This window comes from Plectropomus leopardus, chromosome 24 (assembly GCF_026936395.1).
Source record: "Plectropomus leopardus strain MGB_pleo_1.0 chromosome 24, ASM2693639v1, whole genome shotgun sequence".
In the NCBI taxonomy this organism is placed as follows: domain Eukaryota; kingdom Metazoa; phylum Chordata; class Actinopteri; order Perciformes; family Serranidae; genus Plectropomus; species Plectropomus leopardus.
In genome coordinates this window covers 18,110,909-18,134,575 of record NC_142199.1, presented here as the reverse complement: position 1 = coordinate 18,134,575, position 23,667 = coordinate 18,110,909, and the positions used below count along the sequence as shown (strand labels likewise).

The window sequence follows — 23,667 nt, the reverse complement described above, 5'->3', positions numbered from 1 at the left end:
CATCCATCTCATGCCGTGACATCTGAGGGAAAAATGCAACTCTGAGCTGGACACAAACACACTGTCCAGCTGCATTGTGGGTAGTAGTGGACAAGGTACTCTATTCGTTGAGTGAGAGTATAGCTACTCCTGGCCAAATGTTAATCCAAGTGAAAGTTACTGAGTTACTGAGAGCAGCATAGGATGATGAGTGCATGAGTCTCATGCATATATTGATACGGAGGTGTCCAAAGGTATGATCACAGCATCGGAGCAACCGGACTAAGAGCACGATCAGGGCGAGCGGGGGGTACAGAATCAGTGCAGCCACAGCACGAGCACAACCAAAGGCAGGATCACAGCATCAGCACAGATTTCACAATGATCAGGCACAGCCAAGGTTGTGGCCAGGATCCGGGAAAGCTAGGAAACAAGGGAGCAGGAATGCTCCGAAGAGGCAACGGGATTGGCGTAGCGCAGTTCAACAGAACCAAGGTGGTGAACAGTAAAAAGGATAAGCACTCAATGAGGATCCTAGAGTCATTGATCAGAAATTACGACTTAAATATGAATTCCAGAGACAGGAAGCAGAGCCAGAGTGGCAGGTCTGAACGGACTCAAAACCACCCCCGCCGGATCGGGCAGAAAGCTCTGCCACCTCTCCCTCCTCCCCGTCACACGGACGGGGATTTCAACTGATCACAAGAAACTTGTGCTCCAAGAATATACACACTAACGAAACTAGGGTCACTAAACTGCTATTTTGGCTTAAATATAAAGGTCAGAGAGCATGTTAGTCCCCACTGCTCTCTGACCCCTATCGAAAGTCCCCCGGCAAATAAAAACCTATGTCAGCCTAACTATGGGCTGGTCCGGGCAACCTGAGCCAGCCCTGATTATAAACGGTGGGTAACATAACCTCGAAACAGCATACATTTTTGTTTTTATTTTAGTTAACATATCACATTACAGGAGCATTCCATAAAAAAAATCAATATATATAGAAAGTAAAAAGTCTTTTACAAATGTTTATTTGAAAATGTTCTTTCTTTGTTCTCATGTAACATTGTAAGAACATTCTATAATCTGTCACCTCTCCACAATCGCCAAAACATCCTCAGAATGTTGCAAATTAAATTGTTACGTCTCAGTTAGCATTTAACCTTATAAGAACATTATTTGACATCATAAACATTCTTATAACGTTCTTTGAACATTATTTAAATGTTTCCCTTAAAACATTATTGAAACTTGTAGGTAACGTTAGCAAATGTTGTGGGAATGTTATCTGCTTGCTTCCTAACTATTTGCAATCATATGTGGCTCTGATTTCTCTTTTCGGAATTTATTAAAATATACAAATCAGATTTTCGGGGGTTTTTTGTAATCATCATTTATTTGGGTTTTTTTTCTCAGTCGTTTCCACCACAGAACACACTTTCAGTTTTTCCACGTGTAGCTGTAGTCGTTCATGGTGATGTGGGTCAGAGCGGTCTTGCCGAGGCTTGGGTTCTGCTGAAGCTGCTTTAAGGACGAAGGATGGAGACCACAAGCGGACAGGTCCACCGACCCTCCTGAGACCTGCAAACACAGAGACAGCTGTCCATTAGTCTATCAATATTTCCTTATTATTATTTAAAGTGTCCCATTTGACTGAAAAAATGGAAGGGAAGTTGGTGAGATGGACCCTCGGATGCCTGAGGGAGCGAGTCAACATTAGGGGTTCCCACAGTTCTGTACTGGGCCCACACACGTTTTCATGGACGAACATTTCGAACCTTTTCGTGATTTTTCGAATAAACAAATTCTTTTTTTTTCATGCCCTGCTTTTCAAACAAAGGATTCAAACACGATTTCAGCGTCCTCCCAATGATGTGTTCAAGGACTGTTATAAATGCAAAAATCCAATGATTGTTTCTGTTTATACACTTTCAGGCTGTGATAAAATGGTGTCTTTTTTGCAGATTTTTTTAAGAGGGGGAAAAAAAAAAAGTCTTTTAAAAAATGTTTTAAAGAAAAAAACAATGCATTTTTTTAAATTACAAAAAAAGTAAATAAATAAAATAATAAAACGTGAATCAACTATGCAAATGAAGCTGGGATTTAATGACAATAAATTTGAAGAAAAAAAGTTGTAATATTGCAAGAATAAAGTCGTTTTTAATTATTAAAATTATGCTGACTGTAATATTAAAAGTATGAAATAGTTCATTTAAAGTTATTTATAAAAAAATTATAAAATTAAATATTACAATAATATTTAATTTTTATAATATATTAAGATTTTTAAAATATAATAATAATTATATATCATAAAATTCAATTATTAAGACATTTTTTTAAAGCAACGTATATATAAAAAAAAATCCTAAAATTTCTCGTCTTGGCATTTTTACCACTTTTTAACAATTGATTTATTTTAATGTAATTTAAGGCATTGTTTCTGGATTGATTTTTTTGGTGCCTTTACCTGCTCCTTGTTGGTGTGTGTGTTCATGACAGCAGTCGGTGTGTGTGTGTAGAGAGTGGCGGAGAAGTTTCCTCTCTGTGCAGGCCGAAGCAGGGTTGTGATGGTGTGCAGAGACGAAGGGAGGACGGGTCCTGAAGGACGGAGGGACGTTAAAAAAAATCCCTTTGGTTCGATGAATGGAATTTGGTGAGGAAAAGTGAAAAAATAAAAAAAAAAAGAGGACGCGTACCTGTGATCTCCAGACTGCTGATGTTCTGATAGCTGGAACCCACCTGGCTCTTCACATTCACACTGCGGGCCTGAAAAACACACACCGACACGTGCAGACGTAGCAGCATCTGTGTGTATCTTTACTGCTATGTGTGTATAAATATATATATATATACCTTGAGTGTGTGCATGGTGGCCCCTCTGAAAGCAGCAGGGGCCAGCAGTGTCGGGGGTAACCCGGCCTGGGAGCCCGCTGCAGCCACCAGGCTCTTGCAGTTGATGAGGAAGTTGATGAGTGTGAAGGTGTGTGTTCCCTCCACACACACCACAGACTCCGGCTTGTGGTCCACACACACCGCCTGACCTTCCTTACGACTGCGCGGCACGTCAAGGAGCTTTGCCCCGTCTCCCAAAGAAACGTTTTTTCTGCCTTTGTTCAATGATTTAAATGACAAAAGGTTTGTTCGAATTCAGAATATGAGGAGAAGATGAGTTTAAGATTTTTTTTTTGTATTTGATTGGGTTTAACCCTTTGAAACCTTTAATTAAATGGTGTTAATTACAAAAAAAATAAATAAAAATAAAAAATGGGAAAAAGGCAACTTGGTCAGAAATGTTCACAAATTATTATTATTATTATTATTATTTTAAAGTTTGGGTAAAATGTAAAATTTTAAGCTTTTTCTGACACTTTTTTTGCCTTTTTTTCTTTTTTAAGCATTTTTATTTTTTTATGTTTTTTAAAAGATCATTTCAATAGATGTTCCTCAAATTGCAAGAAATTAGTCGATTTAGAATTTTTTAAAAAACAGGGTAAATGTCTAGGGAAAAAAATATTATTTATAATTCTCCTAATTACATACTTAAAAATAATGTCCCAGAATTATTATGTTAAGTTTTCTTTGCCCTGTTTTTTGATTTAGAAATACGTTTTAAGTTTTTTAATAAATGTTCCACAAATTGCAAGACATATTTTTGAGATTTTTTGAATTATTATTATTATTTTTTATTTTTTATTTTTTTTTTAAAGTTTGGGTAAAATGTCGAAAAATTTCGAACGGCACACATGAAGGGGACAGCGGACAGCGGTAGGAGGATACAGTTGTATGCTGATGCTGTCTGGCTTCTTGATTTTGTCCTGGACTCCCATCTCTTTGAGCCAGGAGAAGCTCCCGTCGTCATCGTCGTTGTCTCGTTCATCGACTGACTGACGGTCCTCCTCCGCTCTCCGCTCATGGCACCTGTTAATGAAATCACCGTCACAATTTCGGTAAATATCGACAGTGCGCGCGGCATTTTACGTTCTGAAAACAAATATTATACGACCTTGTTCAGTTTCTGAGTGACCTTCCCTTTCCCGCTAAAATCAGTACATGCAAAAGTAAACGCACCAGATATGGGCGATTGACTGCATTCCCACTGCCAGTGAACGCACCGCTGTGCAGCCACTAGTTTGCCTTTCTGTCAGCTGGCGCGTGTGTTGTTTTGTTGGTGTGTCAGAGTGATTTCACAATCACAAACAGCGGCGGGAACAGAGGGCTTTGAATCATCGCTGATATGAAAAATTATTTAATTAAAAAGTGCAAAGAAAGCTTCGGCACGAGAGGAACTTTTACTTTGTGAAACCCCCCGGGGGGAGCTATTTTTATTTATTCAGCTTTTATTACATTTTTACTTGACTTTATTTAAAAAAAAAAAAAAAAAAGTTGCAAAGTTTTGCGTTGGAGTTTGTCGAATTCTAAATATTGACAGAATGAATTTTGTTTTTTATTGTAAACGCATATTTGCTCCAAATATCGGTTTCAAACTTGGTGCGAACTAACTGCCGCTTAGAAGGAGATGGAGAGTAATTAGTTGTCGTGGACTGCCTTGGCGTGGTCATTACATTTTTTCTCTGAGGAACTCCAGAGCTCAACGTCCCCTGGCCAAGTGGGGGACACGTCAAGAGACACTGCTTTACAACCCAAAACATCCAGCAGAGGGTTGTTAATTAACTTTACTGATACTCCATGTAGGCATCTGCAAACACTGTCTGCTTTTAAGCCACAGAAAGTGTCAGTACTTGTATAAGTACTTGGCCCTTTCCATCACAAGATGCGTGGGAGATAGGCACTCTTGAGGCCACGTCCAGCATACCACAGGATGTGAGATATCACTCATGCACATAAAGCAACAGATGTCAAAAGGCAGAACATGTTATAAAGTCATTATAAATCCTTGTGTTGAGACTAACATCTGATAGAATCGCTTGGACCTAGGTTGTGAGTTAAAGTTTAACTTAATTCTCTAATCTTTCTTTTTGTAGGTAAGAGTTCGTCTATGTAGTTTGATGAAGAAGTAGGACCAACTCCCGTTCTTTTATCATTTAATTTGAATGATTTAGGTAAAAGCATGTTCTATTCCCTTTTTGTGATGGAGCCCTGTTGCCATCTAAGTGACCTTAATTATCATTAACTTTATAGTTGTGTTACGTTATAAATAGGTCTCCTACGTGTATTTGAAGTTACTGTGATGAGACTATAGTGGTGATGAGATATGTGAATTTATACACCACGGGTTAGATCGCGTAATTCGTCACTAAGTTCAGAGACATAAATGTCTCCGAAATTACATTAGGTCTTTTAGAAACTAATTCCAGATGTGCGATCGCTCGGTGCAAAAGTTCGCTAACTCCGCCTTCCATCCGCACCCCCAAATCGAAAGATAAAAACTGAGTGAGCTTCTCAAGCTCTCTCTCAAGTTTTTACTCTTCTTCTCTCTCAAGTTTTCGCTCTCTCTCAACTCCTCGTCTTTTCTCAAGGCTTCTCAAGTCTTCTCCCTTACGAAGTTTTTCTTCGCTCCTTTTTACCGCGGCGCGTCTCGTGCATCCGCGCTCGCAACTTTTTCTTTTCTTCAATTTTTATAAGCGGAGCCGCAAACAGCTCACCAGAGCTTTGCTGAACTTTAACTTTTGAAGCCATTTTCTTTTTAAATCTCTTTGACGCTTTTCTTTATACAAGTTTTCGGTCAGTAAAGACACTTTTGGTAATTTGTTTTAAGTAAAATCGGGACTACAATGGGACTACTTTTGATTATTTCTGCGAGTTTTAATTGAGAAGGACACTCCGCGATTCGAAGCAACGTTGCCTGCCCTTAAGGACTTTGTTTAAAGACTTTTACCGGTTCGCTGAGGCGAACACCGAGGCCAGTTAAAGACCGCCGCACACCGACTACACCTGCTCGGCCGCCGCCGCCGCGCCGCAGCTCTCCCCTGGAGTGACGCGAGGACCTGGACCTCCCCGGAGAAGTCTAATCAAGTCGGCAAAAGTAGGCAGAATAACGTTTCCTAGTGATCAGAAAATGCCAAATTTCGAAATTCTACGTCACCGTTCAGTGCGCATGCACGCTTTAGACGGTCACGTATTTCCCCCACTATCATCCATAATTAATTATTTACATCACGTAGGTTCCCTTTCATGTGTTCACTGTCCTTTATATGTCATACTATTTCCCTCTATTTACTCATCGTTTTATTAGTCTAAATAAATTATTCTCATTTATCGCCAAGTCGTTGTCTGTGGATATTATTTCATGAGAGAAACAAGATCAATGTATACAGGATAAACGGTACAGATTGTGAGATTGATTAAAGTGTTTACATGTCTTAACACGGCTGAAATTACCGCGTTCAACCGGGTACCGGGTGTCGTGTTCCCATCGACTCCGATCGGCGATCATACTCATCGCAACAAAAAGCGTTAGCGGGGGCTAACGGGTTTTTTTTTGGTGCCGTGAAAATGAGGCTAAACTGTGGTTTTCGTGCCCAAAGACGCAAAGCTTTTCTAAAAAAAATGCAGTGTCAAAAACTATAATAAATCTATGACATTCACATCCGTAAAAAGGGGTATTAGTTGAGTAAAAACTACTATTTATCTGTTAATTAGTATCTAAAGTACACATTTACACACACACACACAGAGTCGTACCACACTTACTGTTGCTTTTTCTCCTGCTTCTCCTCATCCTCCTCCTCCTCTCCTGGGTGCACGCTCAGGTTTTGCTGCTCCCTGCTCTTCCTCTTTTCCTCCACCAGAGGGAGACTAAACTCTATACCTGGATAAGCAAAAGCTGAGTGAGGCGCCGGGGATGGAATAAATTCATGCTGCGGCACGATTTCTTTCCAAAAAACACGGACAATAGGGCAATGAGCAACTTGCGATTTCAAGAAATTAGTAAATTTAGATTTTTTTTTTTTTAAGAGCTAGAGAAAATATTTCAATGAATAAAGAAAAACTTTGGGGTCATAATGTCCAATGAAAACAGAAAAAAAAGAAATATATGAAAAATATATAAAAGAAAAATATGTTCATCAGAATTATTTCATTTTTAGGCACTTTTTCTTGTTGGTCATTATTTTTTGAATTGTTTTTATATTTTAAGAAAAAATATTTGACCCATTTTAAGTGTTTTTTGGTGTCATTTTTACTGTTTTCTGGCTAATATTTTTTGGGTTATTTCTTCTGTCATTGTTGGCTGGGTTCTTGCCGTGTTTTTGAAAGAAATGAAGCCAGTTAACGCGGAAAAATGTCATAAATTTGAGCAAATTGGTCTGATTTCTTTCAAAAACATGGGAGAAAAATAAAGGTGGTAATTAAAAATGTATACAGGGAGAAGAGAAAGACAAAAAGCTATATTTATCATAATTACACATATGTTCATCAGAATTCTTATAATTTTTAGCAACCTTTTTCAAGTCGTGTTTGCCTTTTGTTTTTTTTTAATATTTTTTTTTAAAAATGTATCTTTTAATTAAAGATTTTTTTTATTTATTGTTTTTTATTTATTTATTTATTTTTTTATTTATTTACACAATTTAAGGTTAATTTTCTTGTGCTTTTTACAAATTACTTGCTAATTTATGAGTCATAATGACTGGTGAAAAAAAACACAAAAAAACAAGTGGAAAAACTATATTCGTCGTGTTTACATTTTTAAAAATATGTTCATCAGAATTATTCTAATTTTTAGCACATTTTTTCAAGTCTTGTTTGCCTTTTTTAATTTTTTTTTTAAAAAAACCCTATTTTTAAATTAAGAATAAAATATATTTTACACATTTTAGGGGTTTTCTTTTTTTATGAATTCCTCGCTAATTTTTGGGTTATGATGTCTTATGAAAAAGAAAAAAATTATATTTTTAAAAATATTTTTTGCACTCTTTCATTTTGTTTGCCATGTTCCTTTTTTTTTTTTTGAACACATTTTAAGGGTTTTTTTGGTTGTTATTTTTTTTTTTGTTGTCATTTTCTTCCCATGTTTTTGAAAGAAATAAAGCCAAATTAATCCAGATTTCAAAGCCCGAACTGCCTTTTTTGCATGCACTTTCAATTTGGAGAAATGCTGCTTTGATTAAAATAAAAAAAAAAAAAAAAAGGTTGAAAATGCTACATGCTGATGGTCTTCAGGACTATTTTATTGATCAGGAACGGTAATAAAAAGGTCTTTGTTTTTAGACTCACCGTCTGCCTTCATGGCCTCTCGGAGGCCCCGCGTTGTGGGAGAAATGAAGGCGGTGATGCTGCTGGAGCCCCCGAGGCCTGCTGCCCTGAACAACACCGTAAACTGAGGGGTCAAAAAAGAGGTGAAAATGTGTATTTGTATGACACCTGGTATTAGTTTGAAGAAAGTCACCGTGAATAACAACAACAAACAACTGACACACAATGACAAACAGCTACCTCCTCTCTGACACACAATAACAAACAGCTACCTCTTCTCTGAAACACAATAACAAACAGCTACCTCCTCTCTGACACACAATAACAAGCAGCCACCTCCTCTCTGACACACAATGACAAACAGCTACCTCCTCTCTGACACACAATAACAAGCAGCCACCTCCTCTCTGACACACAATGACAAACAGCTACCTCCTCTCTGACACACAATAACAAGCAGCCACCTCCTCTCTGACACACAATAACAAACAGCTACCTCCTCTCTGACACACAATAACAAGCAGCCACCTCCTCTCTGACACACAATAACAAGCAGCCACCTCCTCTCTGACACACAATAACAAGCAGCCACCTCCTCTCTGACACACAATAACAAGCAGCCACCTCCTCTCTGACACACGACAAACAGCTACCTCCTCTCCGACACACAATAACAAGCAGCTTCCTTCTCTCTGACACACAACAACAATCAGCTACCTCTTCTCTGACACACAATGACAAACAGCTACCTCTTCTCTGACAAACAATAACAAACAGCTACCTCCTCTCTGACACACAACGACAAACCGCTATCTCCTCTCTGACGCACAATAAGAAACAGCTACCTCCTTTTTGACACACAATAACAAGCAGCTACCTGATAGGAGCAGACGTAAAAGTAAGGACACAGTCTGGCCTTCAGCAAACCGTAGAGAGACGACAGACTGACGGACCTGCAGGACACGAGCAGAGAGACAAAACGCTGTCAGATTAATACGTTCAGCATCGGAGACAATACATGAATTATGACTCTTTCTAAGCATTTAAAACCCAGGTTTCTGTCATGATGCCACTAGGTTTTTTTTTTTTGTAATGATTTGTTTTTATTAACAACAGCTTGCATTATTGCACGATTACAGTTACAAAAATATATCAATTTCTGTTTGTGAATTTGGAAGAAAACAAAAAACACAAAAACTGAATTATTTTCAATATAATGCATGCAACGTAGAATTATTATTATTATTATTATTATTACTACTACTACAGCCTGGGATATGTGAAAGATTAGCAGCAATATTAATCTTAATACACTGTTATTTTTTGTGCGGTGTGAAACACTCACACTAAAACCGCTCTGCACACAAAATACGCTTTCAAAACTAATATCATAAATTTATATAATTTGCAATTTTCAGTGGATTTATTTCTTAACCAACATCAATCCTAATCATAAATATCAAATATTTATTAATTTTCAGAATTTTAAACCTTCAAACTTCAGGTTTTTGTCATGATGCCACCATGTTTTTAGATGAATGAAAAAACACAAAAACTGAATTATTTTCAATATACTACATTATCATTATTATTATTATTATTAGTATTATTATAATTATCATTATTATTATTATTATTACTATTACAGCTTGCTGTCAGTGATTAGCAGCAACATTCATAGTGACAGGTGACAGTGAAAATAGCATGTATTTTCTCCATATGCCAAACATGGTCAAAATGACCTCATCCGGTGGAATATCGTCAAAATGACCTCATCCGGTGCAATATAGTCAAAATGACAAATCCCAAGTCAAAAGACCAGAATGACACCAAGAAGTAATACAATGCATGTTTTTATGCTTTGATGGGATGAAAAATGTCAGTTTGAATGGGTTTCGATGGAGCATGTTTTTGACCTTAATGGTCTGAATTTTAACAATTTAGTTTCCACGGTGTGATTTAGACTTACTGTAGGAGCTGAGTTGGAAATTCAGTGATGTAGAATATAATGTAAAATGTGCCTCGGGGTTTAAAAAGTGACTGTGTGCAGCCTCACCATTCACTCAGCAGACTCTGCTGCAGGGATCTATCCTGGGCCCACGGGGTGCTCTTCCCGTTAAAGCTCCTCTCAGCGTTGATCCTGGGGAACAGAGGTATCCAGGGAAGGGAGGGGTGCTGCCAGTACACCAGACTCTGCTGGAAGGCACATCGCAGCTCGGAGCAGGACTTGGGATCCTGCACAGGGACACAGAGGGTTCACTGAAGGACTCACACATGCCGAAGAATTCTTGGGTCGGAAAGTGAACCTTGAATTGCAGGAGGCACCTTGCACAGTAGCCTTGGTCAACAGTGAGTCAATAAAAGCCCCAGGAAGTGCGCCAGGCTTTGAAGCTAAGTTTTCACAGTGGCCATAAGTGGCATCACACAACCTAGGTCCGTCACGCGATGCCATGGGGCCCAAAAAGTCTTTTTCCCATTGACTTATATTGAGAAAAAGACGTTTGTAAATCAGTACGTACACTTTTTTGTGAGCGTCAAAACCTCCGCGACGTGACTTATTCGGAAAGTCTACACGAGCCACAAGATTCAATTAAATGCCTCAAAATGTTGCAACTTTTCTTTAAAAAAAAAAAAAAAACGTTTGACAATTCAAGCTGCAAAAAATTAACAAAATGAGTAAAAATTGGAGTGAGAAGTCTACCTGTAGGCTGTGAGGCAGACTGTTGAAGTGAGCTTTGCAGTGCTGACTGAGGCCCAGAGCCTCCTCCTGGGCTTTGGGCTGCTCTGCCCAGTTCAGGGGATGCGGGGAGGTGAAGAGGAGGCGAGTCTTCAGGCTCCAGTCTGCTGGATACTCCGTGCAGACAGGGGGAGCCGCGGAGGGAGCTGTGACAGCCAGCGGGCTCTGAACGAGGGACGGGAGAAGAGTTTTACAAGTTGCACAACATCGTACCACGAGGAGTGAGAGAATTTGGAACGATATGATGGATCAATGTGTGAAATCCAACCTTCAGCTGCGGACTTTTCTCATCTTCCTCCTCTTCTTCGAACAGGGAGTCATCCTCAGAGAAATTCAGACTAGTCTACAGAAAAGGAGAAAGAAATGAAAATGTGTGACACCCAAACGCCACATTCCATTCAATTGTATGATCTTTGACACGTCTGTCTAATTAATTTGCGTTTATCAAACTCTTTGGACCACTATCTGACAGAGAAGGAAGCTGCTTGTTAGTGTGTGTCAAAAAGGAGGCAGCTGTTTCTTATTGTGCGTCAGACAGGAGGTAGCTGTCTGTCATTGTGTGTCAGAGAAGAAATAGCTGTTTGTCATTTCGTGTCAGAGAGGAGGTAGCTGTTTGTTATTGTGCGTCAGAGAAGAGGTAGCTGTTTGTCATTGTGTGTCAGAGAAGAGGTAGCTGTCTGTCATTGTGTCTGTCATCAGTCTGTCGTCTTACTACGGTTTGCTGAAGGCCAGACTGTGTCCTTACTTTTACATCTGCTCCTATCAGGTAGCTGTTTGTCGTTGTGTGTCAGAGAGGAGGTAGCTGTTTGTTATTGTTTGTCAGAGAAGAGGTAGCTGTTTGTCATTGTGTGTCAGAGAAGAGGTAGCTGATTGTTGTTGTGTGTCAGAGAGAAGGAAGCTGCTTGTTATTGTACGTCAGAGATGAGGTAGCTGTTTGTTATTGTGTTTCAGAGAAGAGGTAGCTGTCTGTCATTGTGTGTCAGAGAGGAGGTAGCTGTTCAATTCATCAACAACTATTTTGATAAATGTTTCAGTCATTTCCTTCTTTGTATAGTTTTAAGGTTTTGGGGGTAGTTTTTTTTCTAAATTAAATAGTTTGACAATTATTGAAAAAAAAACTTGATGATTATTTTTCTTTTTTTATAAAAAAAGAAGTTTTGAGGTAGTTTTTTTTCTTTTCATTTTTCCAATTTGGTACACTGGCAACCCACTGATAAACATTTAAGTCATTTTCCTTTTTTGTTTATTTTTTTGGGTGGGTGGGTGGGGGTGTTTTTATTGGGTACTACTACTACTACTTCTACTAATAATAATATAAAACAACTAAGTCATTTTCTTTTATTTTTATTTTTCCAAATTGGATACTTTATTCTATTTTTTTATTTGTTTGTTTATTTTGTGAAGTGACTTTTATGTTCAGATTTTTATTATATACTATTAACAATTTTTTGACCATATATTGTGCACAGTTTTTTTACCAGATTAATTTGTATCTATTTAATGTTGTTTATTTATTTTTACTTTGTGAAGTTACTTTTATTTTCTGATTTTTATTATATACCATTAACAAATTGTTGGGGTTTTTTTTACCATATATTTTACAGTGTTTTTTAACTAGATTAGTTTTCATGTGTATCTATTTATTTTTATTTTGCGAAGTTTCTTATATTTTAAGATTATTTTATTATATACCATTAACAAATTTTTAGCGCATGATGTATTTAGATTTTTATTTTTATTATATATCATTAACAATTAATCTATTTTTATTTTGTGAAGTTACTTCTATTGTCAGATTTTTAAAAAATGTACTCTTTAAAATTATTTTTATGTGTATCTATTTATTTTTGTTTATTGTTATTATGTGGAGTTACTTTTATTTTCAGATTTTCATTATATACCACTAACATTTTGTACCATATATTTTGTAAAGATTTGTTTTTACTCTATCAATTTCTATACGCATCTATTATATGTATTTTTGTTTATTTCATTTTATTATGTGAAGTTATTTTCAGATTTTTATTACATACTATTAACATTTTTTACTATTTTTTTTTGTTATGTGTATCTATTTATCTTTATTTTCAGATTTATTGTATATCATATCAGCTTTTGCACTTTTTTTTAATCAAAATGAAGCATTTTGTTAATATATTCTGCGGTCTATAATTATTATTAGTTTTATTTATTTATTTATTTATTTACAAATGCATTTCTTAGTGTGACTGTTAAAGGGTTAATTTGACACGTATGTTCTGCTGTTTGCAGGGACTACTTTTAGGAGCAGGTAAAATAACTAACCTTGTTTGACATGTCCCGGAGCTCCTGTTCTGTCTCATTCAGCATTGAACTGAACGCTTTGTCCCCTCGACTGTGTGTAGACATGTCCTCGTCTCCTTCCCTTACTGTCCAACTCATTCTCTTGAGACTGTCCACAGCTTCAACGTGTCCGTCCTCGTCATAAATAAGACATTTCTTTTGAGGACTATAAGTATTCTCGATATTAGCGAACGGATTTCTGCGTTTTATCCCTCCGCCGGATCGCGTATGGCTGTTAAAGAGCGGCCCCGGGGAGAACGGCCGAACGCTTGCCGGGGAAGAGTCGCTGTTTGCGGGGATGCCGGCGGAGCTCTGCCCGCTCGGGCTGCGGAAGACCCCGGTGTCGCTTCGGCTTCTTTTCCGCCTCATTCGGAGAATTTCCGCCGGTCGCTTGAAGCTGGGCGAATAACCTGCCTGCTGAGACATCCCGGAGAGGAAGAGTTTGTCCAAAAATGTGTCAAATTCAACGACAAAAATGTCAAAAACACTGTTTACACTCGATGTGTCCGCAGGGGAGGTTTGTATTGTTCCGCCTTTACAAATTTGGCGCCGTTGCGTGATGACGTAAAGCGTCAGCCGTGATGCATTTGCGTCCCAGCGGAAAATGGGAAACGCGACATATGAACGTTATCATGTTCGGAATCAGCTCTTAAATGTAGGACACATATAAATAATTTAGAAAATTTGTTAATTGTTGTTTTATTTATATTTAAGCTAAAATTATTTCAGTATCAATTTAAGACCTTCTTAATTCAGTCGTTCATATGCTCACTTCTAAAACAATTTATGAACAATTCATTTGCTACTTTTTTGTCATGTTTTGCACAACACGTTTTGTTTTAAGAAAAAAAAGAAAATACATTAACAATGGTTATTTAGGCCTATATATGGCTTAACAATGGTCTATTAACACTAAACACTATACTTTTTTAAAAAAATAAAAAATGATGAATATTTACTATTTAAGGCCTAAGCTACATACATTTTTCGGAAAAAAGAAAAAAAGAAAAGAAAAACCATAACTTCTCTAAAACACCTGTATTTGATATTTACAGATTTTATTTATTTATTTTTACGGAGGCAATGAGCAACGACAGAAGAAATGCAGTGATGATGGAAAAAAGTTAATAGAAAATTACTGAAAATTGTTTTTTTTTGTTTTTTTTTAGAAAAAAGACAGCAAAATAATAAATTAAAAAACAAGTAAATGACCTAAAAAAATCACTCAGAAATTATAATAATCCTGTAAAATAATTTAAAATATATAATTATGATGATTATATGTTTTCCCCTCACCAACTTGCTCATTGCCTTTTTTCCCATGTTTTTGAAAGCATCACACTGATTTGCTTTTTGTTCATGCTTAAAAAATGTTATTGCAGTGGATTATATGAATTCTTTTAGAATATGATGTTTTATAGTAATAATTCAAAAATAAAGACATAAATACATACATTTGTTGTCTGTCCTGGATTTTTGCTGCTGGAGCTGTTTGTTTCTGTCCCCCCACCTCGCTCCCTGCCATCACCTCTGTCCCTCTGTCACAGTGATTAATAGGACATTATGTAAATTTTGGCTTCCCGTTAATTTTTTCCCTCATTTTTCATTACTGTGGGTCATCAATCACACCTGAAGCTCAGCCAGGCGACGACCCGGTGACGGCTGCTGTTAGGTAATCAATGGAACCGTCTCAGAAAAAAAGTAGGGCCTAAAGCAGGGATATGCAATCTGCATCACTTTGGGGCCAGTCGCAGCCCCATACCATTTTAGCAGGTTTTCGGATTTTCGGATGTTAAGGGTTTTGGACGTTTCTAGAATTTTAGAACATTTATAGGATTTTAGGATGTTTCAGGGTCTTAAGGACAATTCAGAGGTTTTAAGACATTTGCAGGATTGTAGCGTTACATTTCTATATTTTTTAAGACGTCTAGAATTTAAGGGCATTTCTATTTAAGTATGTGTCTAAGATTTAGGATGTCTCTGGGATTTTAGTATGTTTCTGGGGCTTTAGGACAATTCAAGGGTTTTAGGACATTGCTAGGATTTAAGCATGTTTCTTAGATTTAGGACATCTCAAGAATTTAAGGATGTTTCTGGGGCTTTAGGACAATTCAAGGGTTCTAAGACATTTCTATGATTTTATTATGTTTCAGGTGCTTTAGGACAATTCAAGGGTTTTAGGACATTGCTAGGATTTAAGCATGTTTCTAAGATTTAGGACGTCTCTGGGATTTTAGGATGTTTCTGGGACTTTAGGACAATTCAAGGGTTTTAGGACATCTCTAGGATTTTAGGATATTTCTGGGGCTTTAGAACAATTTGAGGGTTTTAGGACATTGCTAGGGTTTAAGCATGTTTCTAAGATTTAGGACGTTTCTGGGATTTCAAAACAGTTTAAGGATTTTAGGACAATTCTTGGATTTTAGGTTATGTGTAGGATTTTAGGACACTTCAAGGCTTTTAAGGATTTACGGACATTTCCAAGATTTCAAGGTTTTAGGACATTTCTCTAGGATTTTAGGCCGTTTCATAGTTTTAGGACATTCCTAGGATTTTTGGTTTGTTTCAAGGATTTCAGACATTTCTCAGATTTTAGGACAGTTGTTGGATTTTAGGGCGTTTCTGGGGTTACAGAACATAGAATTTTAGAATTTTTCAAGGGTTTCATTACATATTTTGATGCCGTTTTATGCACCCTGACATCTTACGTATACTAAAAGTACATAAACAATTCCCAGTGTGAATCATTTTATGTTTTTGTGAATTAGAAAATGTTTCGTGGGGGCCATCCAAACAGTTTTTGTTGTGTTAACATTAATTGTTGTTGAACTGGTGCGTATAATGGACCATGTCTTTTATATTATCTAAAATTAGATATCAACACCAACAATCTAAATAATAATAAAATAATAATTTTCTCTGCCCACTGGCACCCTCACTTAGTGTTTTCTGTCTAGAAAAAAAATATATATATTAACATTACAAATAAATAAAGAGTGACATGTTCCTAAATTATGTGTGAGCATGTTATGTGCGGAGGTGCCTGGGGCACCAAATTGGGTAGAGCCGGCCCTGCTGGGACCACACTCCTTATTGAGTTAGCAGTATACACTTACACCACTAGATGTCTCTGTTCACCAAGGTGAAACAACTTTACAGTCAGTCTCCGGTAGCTGTTTTTTTTAAAAAATAGATTTAGTGGTTAATTATGTCACGGATCGAGGAAAATACTACGGGAGATGTCCAAGTTCCATGAAAATTCCATTCCGTGAAATTTATATATTTTACCTTTTATGGGCAAGTGATTTAAAGAGCAGTCTAACCCTTTTTAACTTAAGGAAAATGATCTTACTAGTGCTAAAAAAAAAAAACAACAACTCTAATATCTGATCTTTTTGGTCACCTTTTACTAATTTTTAGTTGAAAGAGACCAATTTTTTTTTTTTTGTTCAGTTGCTCAATTTGTTTTTTCCCCTATTTTTCCGAAAAGAAATCAAATAAATTCTCCCGGTCTTTAGAGTTTTCCATGCTAATGGAAATTAACTGAATGCAGCCCAAAAAAATGGAAGTCAGTCTCGGTGATTATTATGCCAACAGGGCTAATAACTGTTGTGTCGTTTTAGTTGTAAGTGTAACATTTAAAGATATAGAGTAAAACCTTTGACCGCCAAATTCTAATAAGTTCATTTTTGAATCCCAGTGGATGTTTTTGCCAAATGTAAAGAAATTCTCTCAGGGCCATATCCATATATTACATTAAAAAAAAGACATGCAAGATCATGGTGACCTTGACCTTTGTACTCAATTATCATTGAGTCCAAGTGAATGTTTGTGCCAAATTTGAACGAATTCCCTCAAGATTTTCTTGAGATATTGCCTTCACAAGAATGAGATGAATGCAAGGTCAGTGTGACCTTGACCTTTGGCCACCAAACTCCTCTCAGCTTATTGCTGAATCTACTTGAAAGCTTGTGCCACATTTGAAGGAATCCTCTCTAGGTCTTTTTGAAATATCCTGTTCATAGGAAAAAGACTGTGGAGATCACAGGGACCTTAATCTCTGACCTATGACCACTTAAATCTTATCAGCTAATCGATGAGTCAAACTGCACATTTGTGTCAAATGTAAAGAATTCCCCTAGGGTGTTGTGAAATTGCGGTCACAAGAATGAGACTGACAAGGTCACAGGAGAGTTGACCTTCAACCTATGACTACCAAAATCCAATCCGCTCAGCACTGAGTCCACGTGAATGTTCCCGAAGATGTTCTTGAGATACTGCCTTCACAAAAATGAGATGAATGCAAGGTCAGTGTGACCTTGACCTCTGGCCACCAAACTCCTCTCAGCTCATTGTTGAGTCTACTTGAACATTTGTGCCACATTTAAAGGAATCACCTCAAGGTCTTTTTGAAATATTTTGTTCACAGGAAAAAGACTGAAGAGGTCACAGGGACCTTAATCTCTAACCTATGACCATTTAAATATAATCAGCTAGTCGTTGAGACTATATGAACATTTGTGTCAAATTTGAATAATTCCCCTGGGGTGTTCTTGATGAATTGCGTTCACAAGAATGGGACTGAGGAGGTCACAGGAACCTTGACCTTTAACCTATGACCACCAAAATCTAATCCGCTCATTATTGAGTCCAAGTGAATGTTTGTGCCAAATTTGAACGAATTCCCTCAAGATATTCTTGACATATTGCTTTTACAAGAATGATATGAATGCAAGGCCAGTGTGACCTTGACCTTTGACCATCAAACTCCTATCAGCTCATTGTTGAGTCTACTTGAATGTTTGTGCTACATTTGAAGGGATCACCTCAAGGTCTTTTTGAAATATCGTGTTCACAGGAATAAGACTGAGGAGGTCACAGGGAACTTAATCTCTGACCTATGACCACTTAAATCTAATCAGCTAGTTGCTGAGCGTTGGTGTCAAATTGAAAGAATTCCTGTAGGGTGTTTTTGAGGAATCGCATTCCCAATGAATGAGACTGATGAGGTCACAGGAACCTTGACCTTCAACCTATGACCACCAAAATCTATTCAACCCAAAATCATTGTAGCACCTAACAGTTGCCTTCAGTGGATCAGCTTTTCAGGCAGTATACCAACTGCCTGGCTGCACTTCACCTTTATTTAGCAACATCCGAGTGTGTGTGCGTGTGTGTGTGTGTGTGTGTGTGTGTGTGTGTGTGTGTGTGTAAGCTGGCAGAGGAGTCAAGCTAGGGCTTGTGTGTTTGCCTGTAGAAATTCCTCCAGGTTCAGGAATAGCAAAGGGTGTGTGTGTGTGGCCCAGATACAGGTGACAACACGCAAAAGATATTTTACATAGAAGAACGATAATCAGCTGACCAATAACCACAAGACGGAAGCTGTATTTTTCCCCCGCGGAATGTTTTTATCGAAATCAAAAAACCAAATGTGCAAAACCAAATCTGAAATGTCAAACAAAAACAAATTTTTTATGTATGTGTGTGTTTGTGTGTGTGTGTGTGAGAGAGAGAAAATGATGAAAACATGATCAAATGCAGTTGTCATTTACAGCAAGATTTACAGTATATACAGTACAAATTAACAATGTGGGGAAACGTGACACACACACACACACACACACAAACACACACACACACACACACACACACACACACACAAAATGCTACAAAAAACGTATTTTAGTAATAAATTAAACCATTTTACAAAACTCCATGCTGTGTTGGTTTGTCAGTGTGGTGAGAAAACTGGTAGAAAACGCGTCAAAAAGTCTCATTAGAACCAGTTTCGGGTCGGGGCGTCGACGATCATCAACCATCATAAATTATTTCATAATAAAACAAAATTTTGTTTTAAATGTAATGCGCAAAGTGATAATTTTTCTTTATAGAGATTATAGAAAAAACAAATGATGGGGAAGAAACCATGACACAGGGACAGATGGAGGGAACACAAACAGGCCGTCACAATATTAGGCAGAAGCAAATAATCTGTACAAAACACCAACGACATTTATGAGGAAGAAGTTTGGATATTTTACAGAGGAAGTTGAGATCAGTCTGGTGTTGCTGCTTGCACTTTGTCAGTGTAAACCCCCAAAATATGACCCTGCTTTTCTCCATTCATATTCATCAATATTTAGTCACATAATTAATAATTACCAAGTATTTTAACCTTAGCAGATTGGCGCAACTTCTTTCAAAAACATGGGAAAAAGGCGGCAAGAAACTTGGTAGGAAATGTTCCACAAATTGCGAGAATTAATAAACTTAGAGAAATAAGAAAATGTCTAGGGTAAAAAGAAATACGGGAGGAAAATTGTCTAGGGCAAAAATAAAAAAAAAGCTAGGGGCAAATGTCTAAAGAAAAAAAAGGGAAAAAGGCAAAGCAAAATAGGAAAAATAGCAAAATCTAGGGAGAAAAGAATAAAGCTGGGGGAAAGTGTGAAGAGAAAAAAAATAAAGAAAAAAGCTAAAGAAGAATGTCTAGGGAGAAAAGGAAAATGTCTAGGGCAAAATGAAAAAGAGAAAAAAATTAGGGGAAATGTCTAGGGAAAAAAGAAAAAAGCTTGGGAAATTTTCTAGAGAGAAAAAAAGAAATAATGAAGGGAAAAAAAGAATAAGGCTAGGGAAAAATGTCAAAGCAAACAAAGAAAAGGCAAGGAAAAGTGCCTCAGGAGAAATAAAGGAGAAAAAGAAGAAAAAAAGGACAAAATGTCTAGGGAAAAAAGGGAAAAAAAGAAAAATGCCCAGGAAATGTCTAGGGAAAAAAGAAAGGAAAAAAGCTCGGGAAAAATGTCTGGGGTAAAATAAAAAAAGAAAGAAAAAGGTTGGGAAAAAAGAAACAAAATAGTGAAAAATATTTAGGAACAAAGGGAAAACCTACAGGAAAAACTATATCATGGTCATAATTATAGATTTAAATTTACTTTTTTTGTTGTTTTTACATAAGTTTCAGGAAATTTTTGTGTACTTGCACTCCATGATTTTGAGAGAATTTGAGCCAGTTTGCTCAGTTTTAAACTGGTTGCATTCATCTGGCTCTGGTCAAGTGGCACCAACACAAAAATTAAGCGCGGTTGGAAAAAACAAACAAACTTTCAGGTTTGCAAAGTGCCCCACTCTCGGAACGGCAGAGAGTACACTGTCAGGAGACGGAGCAGCAGACCACCAAACGCAGAAAATGGAAAACTAAACCGTTCATTCACATCGAAATGGAACACTCAATGTCATCAATCAACAGCGCTCTCGTATTAGTGCAGGGAGTCAAGATTGGTCAATAAAAATGTCAGCGTTAAAGAGTTCTGGTTTGGAAGTTTCTGATTGGTCGAGAGGTACTGCGCATGTGCAAAGATTGGAAAAAGGCAAGATGTTTTTCATTAATGTTAGTGACGATTTCTTTATATGTAAATCTGATCGGCCTATTTAAGCGGAATTAGATTTTTTGCGTTGGTGCTCTAGCATGTGGCCTTTGTACCCCCGAAAAAATGCCATATATATATATATATATATATATATATATATATATATATATATATATATATATATATATATATACTGCAAAATCTGACAAGTTGGTCTTGCTTAAAATAATCTGGGAAATTTATTGCCTTGAAAAGAAATATATATATATATATATATATATATATATATATATATATATAATATAATATTTTATTATTATATTATAATTGTTAATCTTAATAAGCCAAAATTATCCCCCAAAAATGAACAATGAAAACAGTCCCTAAGGGGTTAAACTTGTCATTTTTTTAAAAAGTTGTAACAACTATTCACAATATTAACCCTTTGAGATCTGAGCGTGTCAGCTGGATTTCTTTCTTTCACTTAGGTGGAAAGTATTCAATGAGCAAGAGATGGCCCAAGAGGTGGCAATAAATTTGTAAAACTTTCCATGAAAATTACCTAAAAATAAGCACAAAAAAAAGAAAAGAAAGGAAAATTATGTTAAGAAAGAGGTAAAAAAGTATGTTTTCTTTTTCTTAATTTAAATTAATTTATTATCAATTATTTCATTCTAATTAATATTAATTTCATTTTTGTTAAGTTACTCATTGCTTTTTTTCTCCACGTTTTCAAACGAAATCAAAAGAATTTTCCCAAGATTTAAATACTTTGTGAAAGGCGTCTGAATGCAGCACAACAAAACGTTGATCTACGTGTTGAAGTCTTAAGCAAAAATGACTAACTGTTAATATTAACAATTAAGACTAATGGTTATTTTTACTGACATTTTCAAGGCAGTCTGTTTCCTTTTTTAAAATTTTTTAAGTCAAATAAACTTGTCAGGTTTTACAGTGTATGAAATTCCAGGATTGGCACTAAAATAGTTTTATTTTTGGGGTCTTTTCATGGAATTTATGTAAAAAATACAGAACAGCAGAACTAGTTTAACTGAGATTTAACTGCTTTTTGGTATGAGCATTATCTGTATGTTAACACGTGACCTTTGACATAACTTGTGCCTCTTCTTATTTCGGATCTGGTTGTTTTACTGTGTCTCGTGATGTCTGTGGTCACATGACTGGCATGCCTCTGTTGATTCAGTATGGTCTCCACACGGCTTCGGCAGCTGCCATGTTAGTCGGAGAGCTGCTGTGGCTGGACTCCACCTCCACGCCCACCACTTCATTCTGATTTGGCAAAGACGGGTGCAGAAGGGCGGAGCCTGTGGAGGCGTTGGTGCATGGCGGCAGGATCCTCGGCGGCGAACGTGAGTCACTGCTGCCTCCTCCGCCGGCCATCATGGAGAACTGGTATGAGCCGGCGGTGGTGGAATAGTACAGGTGATACGGCGACGAGGAGGACTGGAAGGGCCCGTTCTGAGACTGATGGGGGGTGTTCGCTGGGTAAGGAGGAGGCAGGTAGGTGTGGTACCTCCCTGCCGGAGTGGTTGCCATGGCTGTTGCCATAGTGATGCCAAGGGCGCCGTTGGAGACGGCGTTGTGTGAGGGGGTGTAGGTGAAGGCAGCCGCTGTGGGAGGGTAATGGACCCGGGGGTCGGAGAAACGGGAGTCAGGTAAGGAGGGAAGGGAGGTGAAAGGTCGTTCCAAGGTCATCCTGGGGTCGCCAAAGGCCGTGAGGTCGGGACCTGAGAGAGGGCAAAGGTCAGAGGTTACAACCCTACTAATTTACTAAATTCTCTTTTTTCTCTGTCAGTATGTTTGCATGTGCAGTTATGCTTGATTTTTGATTTCTTTAAAAAAAAGAAGAAATTCTTTAAAAAAAAAAAAAGAAAATAAGCAAAAAAAAAAAAGTAAAAATTCTAATATGCATACATTTTTTTGTAACACAATTTTAAATATTTAATTATAATAAAGAGTTTTCTGGATTTTTTTTGTTGTTGTTTTTTGCTATTTCCTTGCGATTTGTGGAACATTTCCGACTAATTTTTGGCCTTTTCTCCGAAGTTTTCAAAAGACGAAAAACAAAACCCGTTTTTTTCTCAGGTTTCAAAAAGATTGTGTTAAGTCCAACTTTGTCAAATACGAATTACTTAAAAACATGAAAATCAGCAAAAAAAAAAAAAAAAGAGTAAAACTTCTAATATGTATACATTTTTTTTCGGCAACACAATTTTAAATGTTTAATTATAATAAAAACTTTTCTGGATATTTTTTTTGTTTTAATTGACCCTTTTTTAATTTAAAAAATATGTTTTCCTTGTCACTTTTTGCTATTTCCTTGCGATTTGTGGAACATTTCCGACTAATTTTTGGCCTTTTCTCCGAAGGTTTCAAAAAGCTTGTGTTAAGTCCAACTTTGTCAACTTCGACTTGCTTAAAAACATGAAAATAAGCAAAAAAAAGAGTAAAAATTCTAATATGTTTACATTTTTTTTGGCCTTTTCTCCGAAGTTTTCAAAAAGACAAAAGAAAAAAACGTTTTTTTCTCAGGTTTCAAAAAGGTTAAGTCCAACTTTGTCAGCTTCGACTTACTTAAGCTAGACTTTTAAAATACTTTTTAACAACCAAACTTTTTCCAACGTCATGTAACAATGTGTGTGCTCGTGTGTTACCTGCGAGTCGGGACGAAAGGTCGCTGAGCGAAGATCGACCAGGCGAAAGGGGATTGGCTGTATGGACGGTGGGCGTGGTTATCTGGCCGAGGTACGGATACGATTGGTCGTACGACCAAGATGGAGACGACTGCATCTGTCTTGAGTCTAAGAGAGAGACAAAGACAGAGACATTCATTAAAAAGGTTTTTAAACATGCAGTGGTGGAAGTACAATTACTCAAGTACTGTATGGAGGTATAAATTTGAGGTACTTGTACTTAACTTTCTACTTCACTTTAAGAGGGAAAAATGAACTTTTTACCTTATTTATCTGACGGTTTTAGTTACTCTACAGATTATTTTTGCATTAAATATGTAGTTATAAGTTGAATTAACATTTAATAGTTGATTCACAGAAAATTAATTGCGAACAATTTTTTTTTTAAATTTTA

General features: G+C 37.0%; 2 protein-coding genes across 5 annotated transcripts in view; both read right to left on the bottom strand.

Moving 5' to 3' along the window:
- Positions 1–996: 996 nt before the first annotated feature.
- Positions 997–13,631, bottom strand: donson (DNA replication fork stabilization factor DONSON). Its single transcript, XM_088074377.1, has 12 exons — positions 13,178–13,631; positions 11,142–11,216; positions 10,838–11,038; positions 10,193–10,371; positions 9,014–9,089; positions 8,158–8,260; positions 6,634–6,751; positions 3,760–3,900; positions 2,836–3,034; positions 2,679–2,748; positions 2,450–2,580; positions 997–1,560 (listed from the first exon to the last, which is right to left on the bottom strand). Exons 1-12 carry the CDS (start codon positions 13,619–13,621, stop codon positions 1,420–1,422), a joined length of 1,878 nt encoding a protein of 625 aa, XP_087930503.1. The 5' UTR covers positions 13,622–13,631; the 3' UTR covers positions 997–1,419.
- A 7,234-nt stretch (positions 13,632–20,865) lies between these two features.
- The window catches only part of runx1 (RUNX family transcription factor 1), a 67,197-nt gene continuing 64,395 nt past the window's right edge, over positions 20,866–23,667 (bottom strand). For 2 of the 4 annotated variants that reach the window (XM_088074364.1, XM_088074365.1), the window contains 2 exons: positions 23,235–23,381; positions 20,866–22,307 (listed from right to left, as the gene is read on the bottom strand). In XM_088074364.1, the coding sequence (XP_087930490.1) occupies positions 21,760–22,307; positions 23,235–23,381 (695 nt within the window). In that variant the 3' untranslated portion in view covers positions 20,866–21,759. The remainder of the gene's footprint in view (positions 22,308–23,234; positions 23,382–23,667) is intronic. The other 2 variants (XM_088074366.1, XM_088074367.1) reach the window with 1 other exon arrangement.